Source organism: Peromyscus maniculatus, chromosome 20 (assembly GCF_049852395.1).
Source record: "Peromyscus maniculatus bairdii isolate BWxNUB_F1_BW_parent chromosome 20, HU_Pman_BW_mat_3.1, whole genome shotgun sequence".
Taxonomy (NCBI): domain Eukaryota; kingdom Metazoa; phylum Chordata; class Mammalia; order Rodentia; family Cricetidae; genus Peromyscus; species Peromyscus maniculatus.
In genome coordinates, this window is record NC_134871.1 from 5423490 (window position 1) to 5444434 (window position 20945).

The following is a 20945-nucleotide window of genomic DNA, read 5'->3' on the forward strand; positions in this document are numbered from 1 at the left end:
TTTCTCTGGGTGTATTTTCTCTCAATGGCCGGCCCACATAGCCCAGGTAGCTAAAGCTCATTCACAGCTATCACCACTCCCTACCCATCCCCACCAGTGTATTCAAATTCAATGCCAAAAGTTACTTATTAAACACAAGAGATATCGTGCCCTGAGAAACCCATTATAAACTTTGTCTGTGGGAGAACTGATCTCTTCCTGAAACCCGGGACCGCCATCTCAGAGAAGAGGACATGGGGAGCCATCACGTAAGTATTCACTGCCTTTGGGAATCAGTTTTTTTGTTTTTTGTTTAGCCAGGGAAAGAATTCATCTCTAAACTCATGATTGATACCCTCATGCTTCATTGCTTTGATGGCCCCCTTCTTGCTATTTGGAATATATTGCTTTCCTGCCGGGTAAAAATCTTGTAAGAGGGGCTTTTAAAAGGTGTTTAAAAATAATGCAATAAAGATTGCCTTGCAGAGGGCAAATGGCTTGCATGTATTTGTAGGATGTATAAGTAAAGCTTTTAGTTTGTACAAAACCTCATAGACTATTCCTATTTAGAGTGTGTGTGATAGATGGGTTCCTATTGAAAATATCAATACAGCAAGGTAAGATACTCCTGTGTGGCCATATAATTTAGACTACAAGGTGAAAATCTCCCAGGGTTGCCTCCAAGCAGCTTCAAACACCCAGATATTTGCAATTGTTCACAGTGTAGACGAAACGTTTCATTATTTCCTTCTGACGTGTCTAGGCTTACGAATATCATGTCTGAAATGAGTAAAAACTGACTAAAAACACTTACGGTTTGGAATCTTTGGTGCATGAGGCAAATAAGAATTGAATCAGATTTTTAAGCTGAGATATGAATATCTTAAACTAGTCCAGTAAGAATTTGAATAATGTTGTGTCCAGCTGCTGTAGCTTCTCGTGGCAAGATTTCATATATACAATATATTTAATATAGATATTTATAGAGTATGGCATTAGGGTAACGTGTCATAGGTAAAGGGAGTGAAACACCAATTTTTCCTGCAAACTATCTTTGTGTATAAGAGTTTGCCTTTATTGGTATGAAAGGGACACTTAGTGGTCAGAAACCTACAAGTGTTGCTTTCAGAGGGTCATTAACTTTTAAATCATATGTAAATAGCCTTTTCAAGCTAGCCAGGGTGATGAGTTATCTATTCACTGTCTCTCCCAGAAGCCAAAAACTACTTATAATAATACATTCTTCAAATGGACACAAGGGACTTCAGGAGACCACTGGCCCCAACACCTGCACTTTGAAGGACAATTTTGTTCCTTGAAAAAATCACCCCTCACTAGGGTAGCTGCCTTTTGAGACTGGAGCAGAATTTTTTATAGATTTCGTTTTTGAATCCCCAGGCCCTTTCTTACTCCTCTGAGAAGGCCATTAACCGTTGTCCAAAGGAGAAGGCCATCCCACCCTCAGTAGCCCTGCACCCACTCAAGTACAGCCCATAGGCACTTTGTTTTCTTTTCTAATTATAAGATTTCTCACAGATGAAGTATCACCCAGTTATGGTCTTTTGCTTCAGGCTGAAAAACCTCATTATAAGGCATGACTTGCAAGCAGGGATCACACACACACACACACACACACACACACACACACACACACACACATGCACTCACACATGCATGCACACACTCACGCATGCATGCACACACCCATGCACCCATGCACACATGTACCCATACATGCATTTGACCCACCCATGCACCCAGCACTTATGCACCCACACAGGCAAAAGGCTTGTTACAATATTTGCAGCTAATGGGAAAATGTAGCTTTCTAGGACTTCACAGTTCCCAGCAGCATCCCATTAACAAGCCCCAGGATGCTTTACCCCAAGCTAAGTTACAATGCAGCAAGGAAATTTAACAAGGGATGCAGAAGGGATGACTACATCCCAAAAGAGTAGATGTAAAACCCACTTAAACAACAAAGTATTATCCCAGAAATGGCTCAAATTGATGGCCCTAGCAAGCTTCTTGAGTATCTACAAACCAAAACCTGAATGCCAAAACTAAGTCACAAAATACTAGTAAAATGCATGTTCCTGTAAAATACTAGTTAACACACTAGTTCCTGCAAACCTAAAATTGGATGTGGTGTCGTGCTTACTCCAGTCAATTTAGCGAGAAAGTTTTAGTCATGGTACTTCCTGCAATGCCATTGGGCCCCTCTCTTGGCTCTGATACTTGATTTCCACATCAACACGCACGCACGCACGCACACACGCACGCATGTGCACACGCGTGCACTTTCTCTCTCTCTGATCTTTGTTCTTTCTCTCCCGAGACTATGAAATGAAATTTGACTTACTAAAACGTTAAAATACATACAAAAAGGCAGACAGTGAACTCATGTACCAGCATTTGCTCATCTTTATGATCCAGGGTGCTGTACACTAAGTTTTAGGCTATCATTATCATTTAATACTGAGAAAGTCATACATCCCTAAGAACACACCCATAGACCAATATTCTTGCAAAATCAAGAGAGCCATGGCCAGGAGATGCATCTTCCAAGTGCTGGAATCTCAGCCAGGCCAGAAACTGAAGAACACTTAGACTTTTGCTTTGTACTTTTCTTTTTCCTCCCCATTAGTGATTTTATTATTTTTATTTTTATTTATTACTCTTGTATGTGTGCATGTGTGTGCATGCATGTCATGATGCATGCCCAGAGGTGTGAGGACAACTCTGTGGAGTCAGTTCTCTCCTTCCATCATTACATGACTTTCAAGGATCGAACTTAGGTCTCCAGACTTCCACCACTAACACCTTTTCCTACTGAGCCATCTCACCTGGCCTGAGTTTCTTTTTTTTCCCCTTTCACTTCTTTTCTTCCTTTCTTCCTTTCTTCCTTTCTTCCTTCCTTCCTTCCTTTCTTTCTCCCTCCCTCCCTTCCTTCATTTCTTCCTCCCTCCCTCCCTCCTTCCCACCCTCCCTCCTTTCCTTCCTTTCTTTATTGATTTATTGGCACTAAAGACATAATTCTTTGTGACTAATCTGTTTGGAATAGAAGTAACCGAGATACTGGATTAGTAACATCACACCATACATAGTCAAAGAGTTTGCACAGCCTAAGCTGTCCCTGTGCGGCTGAGCACCACACACAGAAAAATAAGATACATAGAAAATCGTGCTTAGGTTGAGCTAGACGGCTCATCAGTTCTGCTTTGTTGTGTGGGTTGTTTCCAAGAGAACTGGTATCTAGAGGAAAATAGAAAATTGAGCTGACCACTGAAGTGTGACAAAATAATGAAGAGGCAGAAAGCAAGACTTGGGAGGGACACTAAAAATGTGGAAATGCTCACGAAGCCAAACGGATGAGTGGTTTCTGGGAAATTATTTGCAACACTGATGAAGAGTCTAGAGAGACCCACAGCTTTGCTATTCAACACTGGGCCCTTGACCTAGAAGAAATATATCAATCAGCATTACCAGGACACTTATCATAAATGCGAAACTGGGACTATAGAGAAGGCTCAGTTGGTAAACTACTTGCTTCACAGGCATGAGTGCCTGAGTTCAAAGTCCCAGCACCCAGATAAAAAGCTAGGCATGGCATGGCAGCACACGTCTGTAATCCCAGAGCTGCACAGGCAGAGACTGGGGGATCCCTAGAGATTTCTGGCCAGTTAGTTTAGATGAATCGGGGAGTTCCAGGTTCACTGAGAGACCCTGCCTCAAAAATAAGGTGCCAGGCTAGGCATGGTAGCACACCCCTATAATCCCAGGTGGGCCTCTGTGAGTTCAAGGCCAACCTAGTGTACGCAGTGAATTCCAGGCCAGTCAAGTATAGTAAGACCCTGTCTTAATAAAAGAAAAATAGGGAAATGATTAAGGAAAACACTATCAACCTCTGACCTCCACAGGCACACACACACACACACACACACACACACACACACACACACACACACACACAGAATCTCAGTGCCACCCAAAGCTACTGAACTTCAATCTGTATCAGTGAGTCTCATACATATGAAAGTCTTACAGTCTTGGGTGCAAGTTTCCAACATTGGATGGACATGGAAGATTTCTAAAATCCACTGGTGTCCAGGCCCCACCCTAGAGGTTTGAAATGAATTGCTGTGGCTGTTGTCTTAGACATCAGGACTTTTAAGTGTTCCCTCAAGTGACTCTTAGGTCCCATGCATACACCTAACCATGAGGAGAGCTCGGCACACTGCTGATGAAAGCAGAGTCGCTGGGAGTGTCTACGAAAGAAGACCAGCTTGCAAATGTCACATCTGTCCAGCGGCCTGCCGTGTTGCCCATGAACATGCCAAGGGAATGACTTGCTTGTGCTAATATTTAGCCAACGTAAACATTGTCTAATGTGGAGAACAGTTTGGGACCAGTGGCAGATGCACACCAAGGGAGCCCCGGTCGAAGGTGGACCGAGTGATACTTGGGAGGTGCGCAACAGGTGGAGGAACACGCCCAGATTTCTGGGGAAAGAAGGCAAGCTCTGGAGGCAGGTGAAAATCTTGTAGGGAGTTTCAGGGAGGAAGGTACACATTTAACCAAGTGTGTCCATTAAATTGTGACCTGTTCCTCTAGTGTACCACAGACGACCCCCAGCAGAAACACCCTGCAACCAAGCTTCCCTTCTCAGGAAAACATTCATAGTGGAAAGCTAGTGTTTGGGGTCACCACACTGATTATAGAAAGCTCTCAGAAGGACCCATGACAGCAAAATACTCCATGTACAAAGTATGCCATCTTTATTTACAGACAGGTTTTCTTTCTTTTTTAATTTATTTATTATGTATATAGTGTTCAACCTGCATGTATGCCTGCACACCATAAGAGGGCACCAGATCTCATCATAGATGGTTGTGAGGCACCATGTGGTTGCTGGGAATTGATTAGACCACTGCTCTTAACTTCTGAGCCATCTTTCCAGCCCCTACCGACAGGTTTTTACTCAAGGTCTAGATACTTTTCAAGTGAAATTATGTGCCCTGGGCTTCTGTGGATTTCTTGTCAATGGCAGATAAAAGCAGCCACATTGAAAAGGTAGTGAACTGCTTGGCTGCTTGGAACACATAGGGCAAGTATTGATACACTCACACAAGGAAGAAAATGAAACTCAGACCAGGAGCCACTTAGAATGCAGACATGTTAATACACAACCTGGCAGCACAACCTGGCATCCATGATCTCAGCACAGAAGCAAGAACTGAAACTTAGCTGGGCAGTGATGGCACATGCCTTTAATCTCAGCACTCAGGAGGCAGGGGCAGATGTATCTCTGTGAGTTTGAGGCTAGCCTGGTCTACAAAGCAAGTTCCAGGACATTCAGGACAGAGAAACCCTGTCTTGAAATACCAAAAAGAAAAAAGAAGAAGAGGAGGAGGAGGAGAAGGAGGAGGAAGAGGAGGAGGAGAAGGAGAAGAAGGAGAAGAAGGCCCAGAAGTGTTGATGATAGCCAATGTCTCTCCAGCGCTTACCGGAATGGGAATTACATGGGTGCACACTGTGATCTGTGATGTTGGAGCTTTCACTGGACCACACTCTGGACAGAGTCGTCATAACAGTCCTGGGAGATGCTGGTAGGATTCCTCTCTCAAACAGAAAGAAAGTGAAACAAAAGAAAGTGGGGTGATTTAGACATCCATTAAGAGATACATCATGGGGAACAGGGGAGATGGCTCTGTGCGTAAAGTGTCTGCTGTCTGAACAGAATGATCTGAGTTCAGATTCCAAGAACCCATGTAACAGGTGAGCATGGCAGTGTGCATCTGGAACCCTCAGTACTGGGTGAGGGATATGCAGACAGGAGATTCCAAGAGCTTGCTAGCCAGCCAACCTAGGCAAAATAGTGAGCCCCAGATTCAGTAAGAGGCCCTGTGGAGCATGATAAAGGGAGACACTAATATTGACCTCTAGCCTCCATACACACACACACACACACACACACACACACACACACACAGGAGTGTGAACACACCCTCACATACAAATATATGCAACACACACGTACATACACAAAAGATCCAGCATGGATTTGGATTTAGCAAGTTCTCATACTGTGTCTTGGGTTCATTTAAGGCTCATATTAGTAGTAGAAGCTAACTTAACTGTCATAACTAGTGGGAAAACAGGGTCATCACTTCTTCACCTTCTTTCATCCTCTTCCTAAGTCTTCACCTCCTCCAGCAATCCCCTAAGCATCTGCAAACAGTACTACCAATTGGGAACCATGTGTTGAATACATGAGCCTATGGGAGCTATTATCGTTCAAACCACCACAAATACTTCCAAATGCATCTAAATTAAGCCAACATTCTACATCATTGTAGCCCAAATCTCTCTATCCAGCTCCATTCCCAGATCAACTCATGAGTGAGGCACTAACAATGATATGTTTTCAGACCCCCGAGTGGTTCTATACTAACCATAGATGAGAGTCATGGGCCTGGTGGCCGATGTACATCTAGAGTGGTGATCCCTAAGTGGGATCTGCAGATCGGCATCATGGGTATAACATAGGACCCACTGAATTAGCAACTGCAGAGGCAAAGCCCAGTGAGCTCATCTGAACGAGTCCTGTGGGTGATTCGGATGGTTTTAGCAGGCCCGAGCATGGCAAACACCACAGGCCCAAGCATGGCAAACACAGGTCCAAGCCTGGCAAACAGGTTTTGCCTTGTCCACTTCTTCCCCATCACCTTTGCCTTGCTAAAAAAAAAAAAAAGACAATAGGTTACGTCCCTAAAGCTAGCCACCAAGGCCCATTCCCTTATTTGACCACTTCCTCCTCCTAAGGCTGACTACCAAGGTCCAGCTATCGAAGTACTGAAGTCCAGCAATCAAAAGCCCTCTTTGGGGGCTGGAGAGATGGCTCAGTGGTTAAGAGCACCACATTGTGGCTCACAACCACTTTTAATGAGATCTAGTGCCCTCTTCTGGCCACAGGGACACGTGCAGGCAGAACACTATACATAATAAATAAATAAATCTTAAAAAAAAAAAATAAATAAAAATTAAAAAAAAGCCCTGTTTGGTTCACCTAATTAACATGCCCAATCGAAATTAAACGCGTCATCCTAACACAGGATTTCCCCCTTTACCTTCATAGAGTACCATTTGCCTATGTGCCACACCTGTGTGCTCTCTATCCAGAGGCAGTCCTTTGTCCCTCCAGAGCAAAGGTCCCTTCCCTTTTCCCTTGTTCCCTTCCCCTTCTCCCTCATCCTCTGTCTCCTGTCTTTCTCTCTTACTCTCTGCCCTTTGTCCCTCTGGGGGAAAATCGCGGTTTTGCCGAGAACTTGGTCTTGGGGTGTTTTGTGCCAACTTCATGCAAACATGTTGCCACAGGTTTTGCCCTCTAGGCCTGTGTTTGCCCTGCTTAGGCCTGCCAGAGCCCTTCACACTTAACTGCCAAAACTCTGGTCAAAGCATGAACCTCCAGGTCCAAGGTAGAGCTGGGCCTCAGCTTTCTCTGCAGACCATTCTCAGTGCCAAGCCTCCAGGGATGCCCAGATAATGGCCCCCAAAGTCTGCTTAGCTCCAGCCTCCCTCCCTGCTTTAGGCAATAGGGAACCCCCAGTCAATCCCACTTCATGGAGTAACAAGCGTGGGGCTGCCTTTAGATGGGCCACGCTAAGATGTGGGGGAGAAAGATTGGGAGATGGACCATCGTCACCAAGGACAGCACAGGGAAGCAGTGGTCCTGAGACAGTGAAAAGTCTTTACCCCTTCCAGCAACCAGAACGATGACATTGGGCCGAAGAGAAGTGGGCAGGTGAGAGGGTCAAGTCACTGTGCTTTGCTAACTGCCTGTGGGGGGAAAAAGGAGAATACAATGACGTCTAAGCGTCTGGCGTGTGTACCCAGGTAGATGGCCATCCATCTCAGAGATGGAAGGCCACATGGAGGTTTGCAAAATCAGAGTAAGCTCAGTGTTGGGGTCTGTTGAGTTTGGGATACCTTCCATACACCCAGCAGGCACCTGGATCGACACCTCAAAAAACAGGCTTGAGGTAACTGGGGGAGAATGAGCTCACAGTAAGTTTCTCTGTTTGTCCTTGAGCAATTAGTAGGTATCTGATTTTAAGCAGGACTAAAAATAGTTTCAGTAACAAACACATTTATTGATCTGTCTGTTGTATGATTTTTCTTGGGGAGACATGAACCAGTAGCTAGTCACCCTAGATATGGCGCCGAAGACAAACCAAATCAACGATTTTACCCAAGTTTAGCATGAACCAATGGATTTAATTGGGGTTACTTACAAGGACACAGGAGAGTGGATTTTTACCTGCAAGAGTATGAATTGGTAGCTATAGCACTAAAAACAGGTTTCACCCTTTGGCAATTGTTAACTATTAATATGTCATGGGGAGGAGCAGAATCTAGTTGGGGTGCTAGTGCACAATCCATGACCTGGCTGCTTTATGAGCCCTCTCTCACGTCTTCAAGAGAATGTTAGGGGGCCTGGTTTAATGAGGCTCTCATGAGGGTAATCACAGCTTCTCTGATTCCAAGATAGAAACAGCAGTGTCATGCCCAGAGGACCTCGTTCCACAACACAGCCTTAGCAGGCAGCCTGGAAGGAGACATGTGGTGTTTCAGTAACACCATTAAAGACCACACTATAGCTGCTTCTCTGTCCTGCCACCTCCATGTATGTCTACCTCCTCCTCATGACACAAAAGGATGGTCATGAGTCACAGGAAGGAGGAAAATAGATCTTTCTTCTTGTGTACCACCTTCCTATACGAGGAAAATCTTTTTGGAAGTTTCCAGCATCCCATGTCACAGGGCAGACTGATCAACAGATCCTCCCTAGACTGGCAAAGGGAGACTGGAGGGTTGAGTCCTTTGTCCCTGGGATAGAGTGAGCCATCCATTTACAAAGAGGGGGAGAGAGGAAGGGTTGGGGCAGGAGAAGAGTTGGCTCCATGCTGTTGGAAATGGTGTGACAGCCCAAATGAACCGGTAAGAGGGAGGCCTGATCAGACAGTCCAACCTAGGAAAACAGGTCTGCTCCCAGAGTCCATGAATATTGACTCCAACACAAGTATGCATGTTGCGCGCGCACGCACACACACACACACACACACACACACACACACACACACGCATGCACGCACACACACACAGAGACAGAGACAAAGAGACAGACAGAGACAAGCTCTGAAGTCCCTTATACAAAACTGCTTAACACTTGCATATAACCTGTGCACATCCTTTTGCATACTAAGTCCTGTCTAGATTAGTGCCTGGATAGCACTGTATTAAATATGAAGTGTAAACGGTTGTTCACTCTACTGTTTGAAATTTAACGACAAAAATGCCTGTACATGTTCTGGACAGAGGCAATTATTTTCCAGATAATGTTTTACCTGTGGTTGGTTGAATCTGTAGAAGCAAAGTCAATGGACAATGTACAAAGACTGTACATCGTCTTCCCTCAGCATCTGTATATATAATACATCAGGGAGGGCATGGAGAGATAGCTCAGTGACCAGGGGTGCTTGCTGAACCATCCTGAAGACGAGAGTTTGAATCCCAGTACTCATGGAACAAGCTAGGTGTCCTGTGCACGTTTGCAATCCCAGCTCCCAAGGAAGGCAGAAGCATGAAGATCCCTAGGGCTTGTTGTATTCCGGTTCAGCCAAAAAAACCTAAGTCCCAGGTTCAAGGAGAGACTCTGCCTCAAAAGAATAGTCAGAGGTTGACAGAGGAGGACACCCAACACCCTCATCTGTGCCCTGTGTTGCCTTCAAAGACACACATACCCCCCCACACACACACAGACTTACATACACACAGATACATGAAGCGTCCTTTTTAAATGTCAAAGAATTCTGGTTGGCTTGGGTCATGTCCTGCATGGTGGATGATTGCCATGGCCAAGGCTGAGTTTACCTTTGGGAGTGGGGGCATTGCCTGATTTCTTCAAAGTGTGGTGGTTTTTTGTTTTTGTTTTTGCTTTTTTTTTTTTAAACTAATACCATGCTTCATGCCCCCACTACTCATACTAACTTTCAGATGACTTAGAGACAATAAAAACTCCAAGAACAGACAGGAAGTAAAACAACTCCCTCTTCATGTGATGGAGGATTTGAGTAGTTGTAGTGGGGGCGGGGAGTAGAAGAAACACACAAAAAGGAATTTTAAAGAAAAGAATTACTAGGCCAGGAGCCAATGCACATTCAAACTCTCTTACTGGGGGAAAGAATAACATTCATTGTTTTGATACAGACTGAGATAGGAATTTGCTAAAGTGAATTCAGCTGTTTCACCTTGCTTCTTTTTTAGCAAATCAGAACTTGTCCTCACTGGTGTTTAGAGCTCTCACTGTCCAGTGTATATAATACCACAACTGCCTACCTCGGTCCCTAATATTTTCTCTCTTCGATTCCAACTGCCCACTTATCTTTGACTCTTGAGGTTTCTAGAATACACCAGTTATTTTTTATCTTATAGGAAATGAATCCCAAGTGTTCACTCTGGGTGAATTGGCTAAAGTCAGTCTTTGGCATTATAAGAAGGAAGTAGATCATTCCTTTCTAATGAAAAACATGCTTCATTTGCCAATAACCCCTGAAGTCATGGCTCCTGCCACCATTGAGAAAAAACCTTCATTCCCCAGCAGCCACTCTGCCCTCTAAGCTCCTTTCCTTGGTGCAGTCCAGTGGTAACTGGATATCTAGAAGCTTAACACTCTTCCAAGGTCCTCAGCTCCCAAAACAATCTGCGGACATCCTTTGAGTAGACCATCATTATCCCCATGACACAAATCTCGTTTCTAGATAATTAATGCTATTCCCCTTCTAGCGGTCAATCTGTGTTCTTGGGCCCCAACACAGTACTAAAAGACCCAAAATGGGCCAACGGAGAGGTGTCACGCAGTCACGACATCCTGCCATGCAGGCTATGGTGCCCTCAATATCAGGAGGCAGACAAAGGATCAGGAGGTGACAGCTGACTTCTCGCTGAGATCTCTACTCAGCTCCAATTTGTCTTCCTAGTTACCTTATCCTGTTATTCCTCTTTCAGATTTATCCTCAGAAAGACACAGCCCGCTTTTAATCTTCCCTTGTATGAAAGCCCAGTTGTTTGCTTTTGGTGCCTGGAGATCTTGCCTTAGTCAGGACCCGCGTGCCATTTACCACTAGAAGCTCAGCCTCTCAACACCTACTAAAGTAATGTGTTGACAGCATCATTACAAGCGCAGGCCTTGGTCTAGACCCTGGTCACGTAGGACCTTGGTACTATTGACATTTGAGCTCAGATAACACTTTGTTGTGAGGGGTTTTCTATGTAATGGAGAATGTTTAGCAAGCTATGGCTTCTATCCTTAGCTGTAAGAGTAGCTGTCCCCTGTTTGGGATCATTGTAAATGTTTCTGGGCAGTGCCAATATTGCCCAGAAGGAAAAATCATTCCTGGTTAGTTGAGAGCCAATGCATTTATTCCACACCTTTGAGAGAGCAAGACCGTGGAGCACAATCTGTCCCCATAATGTCTTCAGCTCTCTGGATCTGCGTCATCGGTCGTATCTGCTGCCTTTTGCCTTCACATTGACCCTGTCTCTTATCACAGGGGCAAAGCTCCTGAAGATCACCCCTTGTGCCCCACATGAAGACAATGGCAGCTCTGGGGCGGCAGGTGTTCGACGTCAATGATTTACGGGGGCCAGGGGAGGCTTCACTGTACAGTCGATGAGGAGGCTGGCAGACTGATAGGCTGCAGGTGTCCCTGAGTACAGTGACACTATGGGGAAAGACATTGGTGTAATCACTCACGAGTTCATTTACACACATCTCCTGCTTGGTTGCAGCCCACAAAAGGTCCCCCAGTTTCATCTCCCTGTATCCTCACTCAGCATGATAAGCTGTCCACACATTTATACTTCTAAACGTCCACTGCCACCTTGAGGAACAATGGTACCTGCCACTTCAAGGTACTGGCTGTAGAAGAGTCTTAGGTCAGGCTTCCTTGCTTCTGGCCAAGTCCACAGTCACCTTTGATAGGTAAATGTCACATCAACACATATAGCCTATGAATGTGTGTCTTTCTAGAAAATGCCCTAACTATGCTAATTGCCATTAAAGGGTAAGGCGGGCATGGTAATACACAACTTTAATCCCAGCACTTATGAGGCAGAGACAGGGGGATCTCTGTTGAGGTCCAGGCCAGCCTGGTCTACAGAGTGAGTTCCAGGACAGCCAGCTAGCTACATAGAGAAGCCTTGTCTCAAAAAAATCAACTAAAAAAAAGTAGCAACATATAGAATAGATGTAAATGCAAGTTTATTTCTAATATAAGAAGTTTCACTCATTTTTTCAATACACAGTCAATCCATGTAAATAAGGCATGTTGAGTTCTGATCCAAATTGATGTCTTTATTTTTCTTTTGCATGTGTGTGTGTTGTGTATGTATGCATATCCACATGTGTATGGGTACACATGAGTGTGCATGTGTGTGGAGGCTTGAAGCTGAGATCAGGAATCTTCTTCACTGCTCACCCCTTGTGCATAGAGACACAAATGAACCCAGAGCTTGCCTGCTTCACCTAATCTACCTCCTCAGGCTGCTCCAGGGATCCCTTGTCTCTGCTTTCCCAGCCCTGGAATTACAGGAGGACCATTTTACCCACCAGACAGCTACATGTGTGCTAGGGATCTCAACCCCAGGCCTCACGTTTGTGAGGCAAGCGCTTTAACCATTGAGCTATCTTTCCAGCCCATTTGTCTTCTTTCAACCTTATTTGTCAAATTATCCAAATAGCTTATTCACGTAGAGTGATGTCCAATTGCTTAATAATCAGAGTGTCACTTCAAAACTGAGTCTCTGAAAGCAGAATCCAGGGCAATACATGGCTCTGTCACACTCCAGTGTCCCTCTGTGGACAGAGCTCAGGCTTCTACAAGCACCTCCTAGCTCTCTGACTTACCCCAAGATTAGTAATTACAGATACCAGTGGGAAGAGGCACTGGGACGAGGAAAGCCCTGCTCTGAGCTGGTGTGATCATGGAGAACCCCGATAGAAATAAAGCAATAACCACAGGGCAGAATACCAAATATTCCTGTAAGATTCAAGCTGTGCTTGAATGTGCCCAGCAGAATAGAAAGAAAAACAGTGTTTTCTGTTTACTAGCCTTGGTGTTTGCCATAAAAGCACTTAAGTGCATTTTGATTAAAAAAAAAATAAGACTTTTGATCAAGTTGATTAACCAGAAGAAACCATGACCAAGAAACAATCAACTTAATGAAACCAATATGTCATACTTAAAACGCAAATGGTCCCTTGATTGTTTCAAGTTGTCTCCCAACCTCTACTATCCGTGTCTGTGGATACATCACGAGAATATTTTCTGGCTCAGAATTCATGAACTTTAGCTCTGCAGTAATTTGTGTTCAGACTAACTGGCTCAAAGCACAAATGACTAACCGTTGAGAGGTATGAGGTCATTACAGGGACAGAAGTTTCTCCCCATGAGCAAGTAGGTGACCGTAGGCAGGTGACTTGATAACTAGACCACAGTTTCTTTACCTGTAAAAGGACAGGATTAGATACATTCCTCAGTGCTTCCTAAAGTGCAAAACCTAAATACTGCCTCCGTGATGTCGGCTGTATACAATGTCACCTGATCGACTAACAGGTCTACTAATAACCGCCTTTAAATCTGTTTGCTTTTTTGCATCGCTGAATTTACCTTAAGAGGAAACTCTAGATTAGCCCCATGAATAGTGAGCTAGCATCGGTGTATGTATGAGAGAAAACAAAAGACAGTATCAAATTCTAAGGTTGGTGTTGCCTGCTAATGGCTCTGGTCCTGTCACCTGCTCTCAGATTTTAAAGTAAAGGGGAAAAAGAAGTTTGCATGAAACAGAATAGTAGTTGACCCAGTAAATATCAGAGGCCTTGAGGGCCGCTGTGCAAATACTTACATCCTGTTATCATCCAAAAGTAGCCATGGAGACATACCTGGATAGGCTGAGTGTTGCAACTTTATTTCCAAAAACAAATGATGGGTTGGTGATGGCCCTCAGCCCATGATGGTCCATCTGCTAGGTTGGCAGGGTGTGAAACCCTAATGTTATCAAAGACAACCAGAAGAAGTGAGAGAGAACTTAAAAGGGAATGTTTTTCTTTTTCTTATTACATCGTTATTTATTTTATGGGGTGTGTGCATGTGTGCGTGCGTGCGTGCGTGCGCGTGCACACGTGAGTGTGTGTGTGTGTGTGTGTGTGTATGTGTGTGTGTGTGTGTGTGTGTGTGTGTGTACATGCACAATCACATGCCATAGTACACATATGGAGGTCAGAGGCACTTGTGTAGACTTCAAAAGCCACCTTGTGGGAGTCAGTTCTTTCCTATCATGTTGGTCCCAGTGATCCAACTCAAGTCATTAGGCTTGACGGCAGTCACATTCACCCACTGGGTCATTTCCCAGGCCTGGGAATTCCTTTGCTAATGGGAGTCCTAATGACTTCTCAGCCTTGGTGTTCTATATCACCTATTTGAAAAGCCTCTAGTTATATTCCACTATAAGACTCTATGCTAAACCTCTGCCCTCTGTGTTTAGCATTTTGAATAAGGTCCAGGCTTTCTTACCTATGCAAACCCTCAGTACATTTCCATTCTTCTTTTTTCTTCATTGAAATCTGACCAGGAAATGTTGATAATAATTGTTAGACCAATGGCTCTCAACCTTGGCTGTCCATTAGAACTATCTGGAGAATTTCAAATGTACACAAGACTGATCTATACCCGCCTTTTTTGATTTAGTAGGGCCAAAGTGGGGCTCTGTCCTTTGTATACTTTGTACCTCCAAAATGATGGTGCTATGCAGCCAGGGTTGAAGAACTACTCACCTTTATCCTGGCCAAGCCGTCTTCCTCAGAGCCCATATTCCCTCCGTATGGTCTTAATTCTGAAGCTCTAAGCACAATTTAGCTCAAACTGGCCCACATCCGAATATCTGAGGCCTTGCTTTCCCTTCTTGGTTTTATCTTCCCTCAGGTAAGGTCTGAGGGAAACCCCTCTCAGCTAGCATTGTCTTTCCCTTCCCTGCTCATCACCCCAGGAAGGCTGATGTCATTTTCAACTCAGGATATTATGTTGATAAATTTTCTCTTCCCTTCCCCTGTCCTCGTCCTTGACCCCCGACAATGACATGAACAAGGCCAAGCTATACATTGTATAAGGAAGAGGAGCCTCTTCTCCTGGAAAGACAGAGACAAGTCTTGTGGGCCTAAAAGAGTTCCTCCGTTCATCACATGCCATATGCTTTGGAACTGGCAGCATGTGTCCCCATTCCCTTCGTGAATACACGCACATTGACCAAGCGCCTCAGTGGGTGTCCATCGTGCTGGGTACTGGGGATGTGACAGTGGACATGAAGTGACTCTTCCCACCGAGGAGTCTACAGTCAAATGAAAAGGCCAGGCTGGTCAATGTCTACATGAAGGGACTAGGCGAGACGTCCCTAATGTAGACTATAACCACAAAAGACAAAATCAGTCGGTGTGCTGGAAAAGGAGACCATAATCAAAAGCCTAATTTATAGGTTTGCCAATCATATGGCTGATTTCCCATAACCCAAATGACCTCTCTGGGCCCAGAGTTCGGAAGAGATGCTCACAACAGGCCCTTGCAAACTTACCTAGTCAGCTTCAGACAAAATGGTGAACATCAGTTTACCCAGCACTGTCACCGACTTAACACCGAAAGTCCTGTCTCCCAAGAAATCCCCAGTTCTAGGCAGACAGGTTAGAGATGGTTGCAGATCAGTCTCTGAAGTTTTAGTATATTCCCATATACAATTACATTCTTCATGACTATGAACAGAATCAATGGCCATGGCAACCACTTATTTTAAAAAAATGAAGCTGGGCGGTGGTGGTGCACGTCTTTAATCCCAGCACTGGGGAGGCAGAAGCGGGTGGGTCTCTGAGTTCGAGGCCAGCCTGGTCTACAGAGCGAGTTCTAGGACAGCCAGGACTACACAGAGAAACCCTGTCTCAAAAAAGCAAAAACAGCAACAACAACAAAAATGGAGGTTCACAAGGCTCCATTCTGCTAGTCGGTCCCAGCCATAAATTCCAGTGAGGAATCCACTCGAAATATCTTTCCTCTTCCTCCCCTGCCTCACCGTGATGACCCCTTGGGAATAACACGTAGACTTACATAGATTCTGTCAGACAGACAATGACATGTTAACTATGTCAGTATTGGACAGTTTGTCAGGCTGGCGGTAGTCACTTCTCACCCACCCCCAAATAAATACAGTAGAAGTGGCCTTCTATTGGCCATACCTTTCCAATCCCCAGAATATCTTCACTAAAATTACACACACACACACACACACACACACACACACACACACACCATGCTGTACTACTTCCTGTTCTGGAAGAAAGTTGCAAATGTAGGGTGAGATGGAGAGAGGAGGAGGAGGAAGTGTCCTCAGAACTTATGGAAGGATGGAAAAACTTATTTCTCCCCTGTCAGCTCTGGGTCATCATGCCACATGGCCGCTATTTAAACTCCCTGAGATTGTTGGGTAGGGCAAATGTTAATCTCAGTTTCCCACTGAGAAGCAGAACACACGATTCTGCTTCCGTGGAAAGGAACACTGGGAGAAGGTTCTGGCCACAGTGACCCTCGTGCATGCCCGGCCTGCCTAAGAAGAGATGGAAGCCCATACTGCCTTGCAAAGAGTTGGTACCCGGTCTTCGGTTTTCATTTCACTTTCTATTTTTGCTCCATTCAACATCTCTTGATCCCACAGCTAACTAGACAAGAGGCTCTTGACTTCTCTGGCCAGGGGACAAGTGTCAAATGATGTTTCTGTAAAAGATGACCTTTCAAAGAGTTGGGCTGCAATTTCCATTCTGAAAACTAATTTTAATAGGGGCCCAAAGAATCAATAATGGCAAGTCAATAGCAGAGTTTCTGGACCCAGAGAGTAGGCATGGAGACTCATTCCATCACTTGACCTTGGACGGGTAATTTACCTCTCAGTCTTCTAACTTGGCCAGTCATAACACCTGTCTCCACAGTTGCTGCAAGGATTAAAAAAGAGTTTGATGTAATTAATCTAGACCAGAGCCTGCCATGTAGCAAGTGATCTGTTCTTGGCTGTCAATCTCAGGGCTAAGTTTTCCTCCCACAGATTTCTCTGTGACTTTTAGTCCCTGATGCTAATTAAAAGTATAAGATGGTTTTAGGTTTGACAAAATGTACAATTAGTAATTTTTAGTTCACTATGGTCAAGGTAGGTTTTATTTTTATGTGTGTATGCACACTCGAATGTTTATATTTTAAGGTTCAAGTGTGTACACATTTGTGTGTGAAGGCCAAAAGACAACCAGACAGCCTCAAATGTCATTTCTAAGGCGCTATCCATGTATTGTTTTTAATTTTTGTTTGTTTTGTTAGGACAGGATCTCTCCAGGTAGGTCAGGCTAGGCTGGCTGACCAGTGAATGCTCGCCTGCCTCCCCAGTGCCAGGAGTACATGTGTGCAATACCATACCTAGTCTTTTTTTTAACGTGGGCTTTAGGGATTGAACTCAGATCTGTGTGCCTACAAAGCAAGCGCTTTACCAAAGAAGCTATCTCAACAACCCAAGTTCCAATTCTGAAGTGTCCAGGCTAAGCACCAGGGGAGGAATTCACTCAACCCAGTGTAAACCAAGTAAAAACAGAAGGCGATAACTAAAATACCACGTGCTCACCATACGCCAACCATTATGCCAAAGGTTCTGTGTCCATGTCCCTATAACAGGCTGTAAGAGGTGGGATTCTTACTAACTTTCAGAGGGGAAACAAACTTAGAGAAGACAAGAGGGGAGATAGCTTTGTATCTGGATCAAGAATAAATATCTTCAAGAGCAGAGGGGGAAACAAGGCTGTCTGAGAAGTGCTTTCCCAAGTTAGACCTTGCTTCTTTCAACTTTACAACATTCTTAAAATCAATGCAAGGCAATTTGACAATGGAATGGGATTCAGCATGTAAAAAGAAAACAATCGTGCCATTTGTATCAACTTTAATGAGCCTAGAAAGCACCCTGCTAAGTAAAATAAGCCAATCACTAAAAGATCAACACTGTATCCCTCCACTATGGGGAGGTACCTACAATAGTGAAACTCACAGGGATGATGCATGGAGCTGTGGCTCCCAGGAGTCAAGGCACAGCACCAGGGTGTTGGTCAGCCACGGTACAGTCTCAGCCATGCAAAACAAGCTAGTTCTGGAAATGCACTGTGCAGCATGCAACCACTAGTCAATGATATTCTAACACACACTTAAAATTAGTCAGGCAGGTGACTCGAATGCAGAGTGCTCTCGACACACATTCAAGGGAACACAGAAAGTTGGGGAGGTGAGGGTGTATCTCAACCCTTGATCATGGTGAGAGTTCCATGGGTTTATGTGTAAAGGCATCAAGTTGTATTGAACCACGTCCACTTAAATCAAATTGCTGATTTTTTTCAACGATATTGTTTGTTAAAAACTAGTGCAAGTTCAGCCAGAATAGTCAACATTGGTCATGGTGCCATGAATGGTGGCGATGGGAATTGTTATCTCTGAGAAGGATCCAGGCATGCCCAGGTCTGTCCCCAGCACAACCACCCTCCACTTTGCTCCTGCTTCCTAGACCCAGAAATTACCTTCTTCTAATCCCAGCCCTTGTTTTTAATATCCTCAGCTTCTTCATTTACTTCACAGTGGCCCCAGCAGCAGCACCTGGCAGCTCAGCAGCCCTCTGCCCTGTGCGTTTCCTGAGCCCTGCTGGCTCGGAGCCTGAACACCAGGCAACCATTCTCAAATATTTACTGAGCAGAGTGCCCCACGCCAAGACCTCCAGAGACCTGTGGTGGAAATATTAAATCCCAGGGCCGCTCCCATCACAGTTCAACAAGACTTCAGAGTCACAAATGACCCTTGCATCCTTACGTCACCAGGCAGCCCACCTTCTACGTGCCGCCAGCCAAGTGATGACCGTAACCCAACACTGTGCTGCTCTGTTGGAGACACGACAGCATCTGAACACCAAATGATACATGAGCGGGTGCATGTCTGCTTTAAAGATGAGCTGGTGACTCTCATTACATGAATAAGAAAGTATTGTTCCTGAGGAAAAGACGAGCCAAGCTGAAGAGCAAGGCTTTCTAGTCAGGCTGAATTCAAATTCCAGTAACTCAGACTTGTCCATTCTCAGTCCCAATCCTCTGCTTAGGGAACATCAGGGTTGGAAAATAAGAGTACACTGTTATAGAACTGGGCACTCCTAGGACTCCAGAGGCTGAGGCACGAGGATTGCTCTGACTTTGAGGCCCGTCTGTACTATAGAGTGAGTTTCGGGCTAGCCTGAGCTAGAATGAGGCTATTTCCAAAACAAAATACCCAACAACAAGGACAACAAAAGACTGAAAAGGAATAAATAGCTGTGTCAGAGCTACATGAATTAATTAAAATACATCAGAGCACATTAAACTCCCCTCTGAACAGTACTTCCCTTTCTCACCCTTTTTTCTTCCTCCTTCTTTCTTCTCTTTCTCCCCAAGTGTTCAGGACCAAGGGTGGACGGGACAGGCATTTGAATGCATGTATGTCTCTGCACCACATATGATCCTGGTGCCTGAGGAGGCCAGAAGAGGTCACTTGATCCTATGAAATCGGAAGTATAGACCATTGTGAGCTGCCGTGTGGGTGCTGGGAATCAAATCCAACTCCTCTGGAGGAGCAGCTAGTGTTCTTAACCACTGAGCCACCTCTCTAGCCCCATAAAAAATTTTAAAGCAAAGTAGCAATTGCTCTACTATAAATAAAAAAAAAATCTCTTCCTTAAATGTTAGATGATATGATAAAGTCAACAAAGAGTGTGGTAAATTAGAATAGTTTGCTAGGAGTTGGATTATACAGCTGGTAATGGGTAACATTTCACAATCTGTGTACCTTAACTACTAGGTCTTTAGTGGCCAACTGCAATAAATGATACTGTTTGGACACTGTGATATAGAGACATACATACGTGTGTGTGTGTGTGTGTGTGTGTGTGTGTGTGTGTGTGTGTGTGTGTGTGTGTGTTTATGCACAGATGTATGTCTCTTGAGTATTGTTGAGGACCAACCTTAATAATATTCTTCCCAGGAGCCCAGAAGACAGGCTACGGATGGTGAGAATTATTTTCGGGAAAAGAATCTATGTACACCATGCTCTTTCGTCTGTATACTTTATTTCTCTAAGACATATTCTATCTATACAGCTTCAGCTCCTTCCTCACATTCAGATCCTCTCTGTCCCTTCTTTTTCTGTCCCCTCATAGCCCTAGTAATAACTAAGCCCTTATGTTTTTGATCTCCTCTTCGTCCCCTGTTCCTTCATCCTCGATTTTTTCTTCCTCTTCTCCTCTCCTGACCTGATTCCTATTCTCTACAAAGATCTGCCTTGTTCCTTTCTCTCTGGCCAGGCCACTCTGCCTGGGCCAGGGATTCCACTCCAGTCTTTCCTGCACCTGGTGATGCAAAAAGCCCTATTGTCCTGAGTCAATAGCTGTATAATGCTACTAGGCCTGAAGGCAAGGGATGGTCTGAGCTTCATTTGTACAAGAAACAAAGCTATGCATCTACAGTCTCCTAGGCCCTGCAGGGGTGTTACCTAGTGGATCAGTAGTAGATCTGAGAAGCTTAACTGTTTGCCATATGGCCTAGTAGTATATGGGTACACAAGAACTTCATAGCAGAAGACAGCTGGTATATATTGAAACTGAGTAACACCAAATATTCCTTGAAAGATGGCTTCATCTAGAAAAATTCCTTGACTTTTCTAGGTATAGCTTTAATATATAGCTGAATCTCCATAATATATCCTTGGGGCCTGCTGCATATATCAAATATATGTGAATCAAAATATACGTATCATCATATCATCATAATA

The 20945-nt window shown here is 44.5% G+C and overlaps 1 protein-coding gene across 1 annotated transcript in view; it reads left to right on the forward strand.

Annotated features, from left to right (window-relative positions):
- The first annotated feature begins 218 nt into the window (after positions 1 to 218).
- Anxa13 (annexin A13) overlaps positions 219 to 20945 on the forward strand; it is a 55660-nt gene continuing 34933 nt past the window's right edge. The window contains exon 1 of the mRNA XM_006990668.3: positions 219 to 248. Coding sequence (XP_006990730.1) covers positions 234 to 248 — 15 coding nt within the window. The 5' untranslated portion in view covers positions 219 to 233. The remainder of the gene's footprint in view (positions 249 to 20945) is intronic.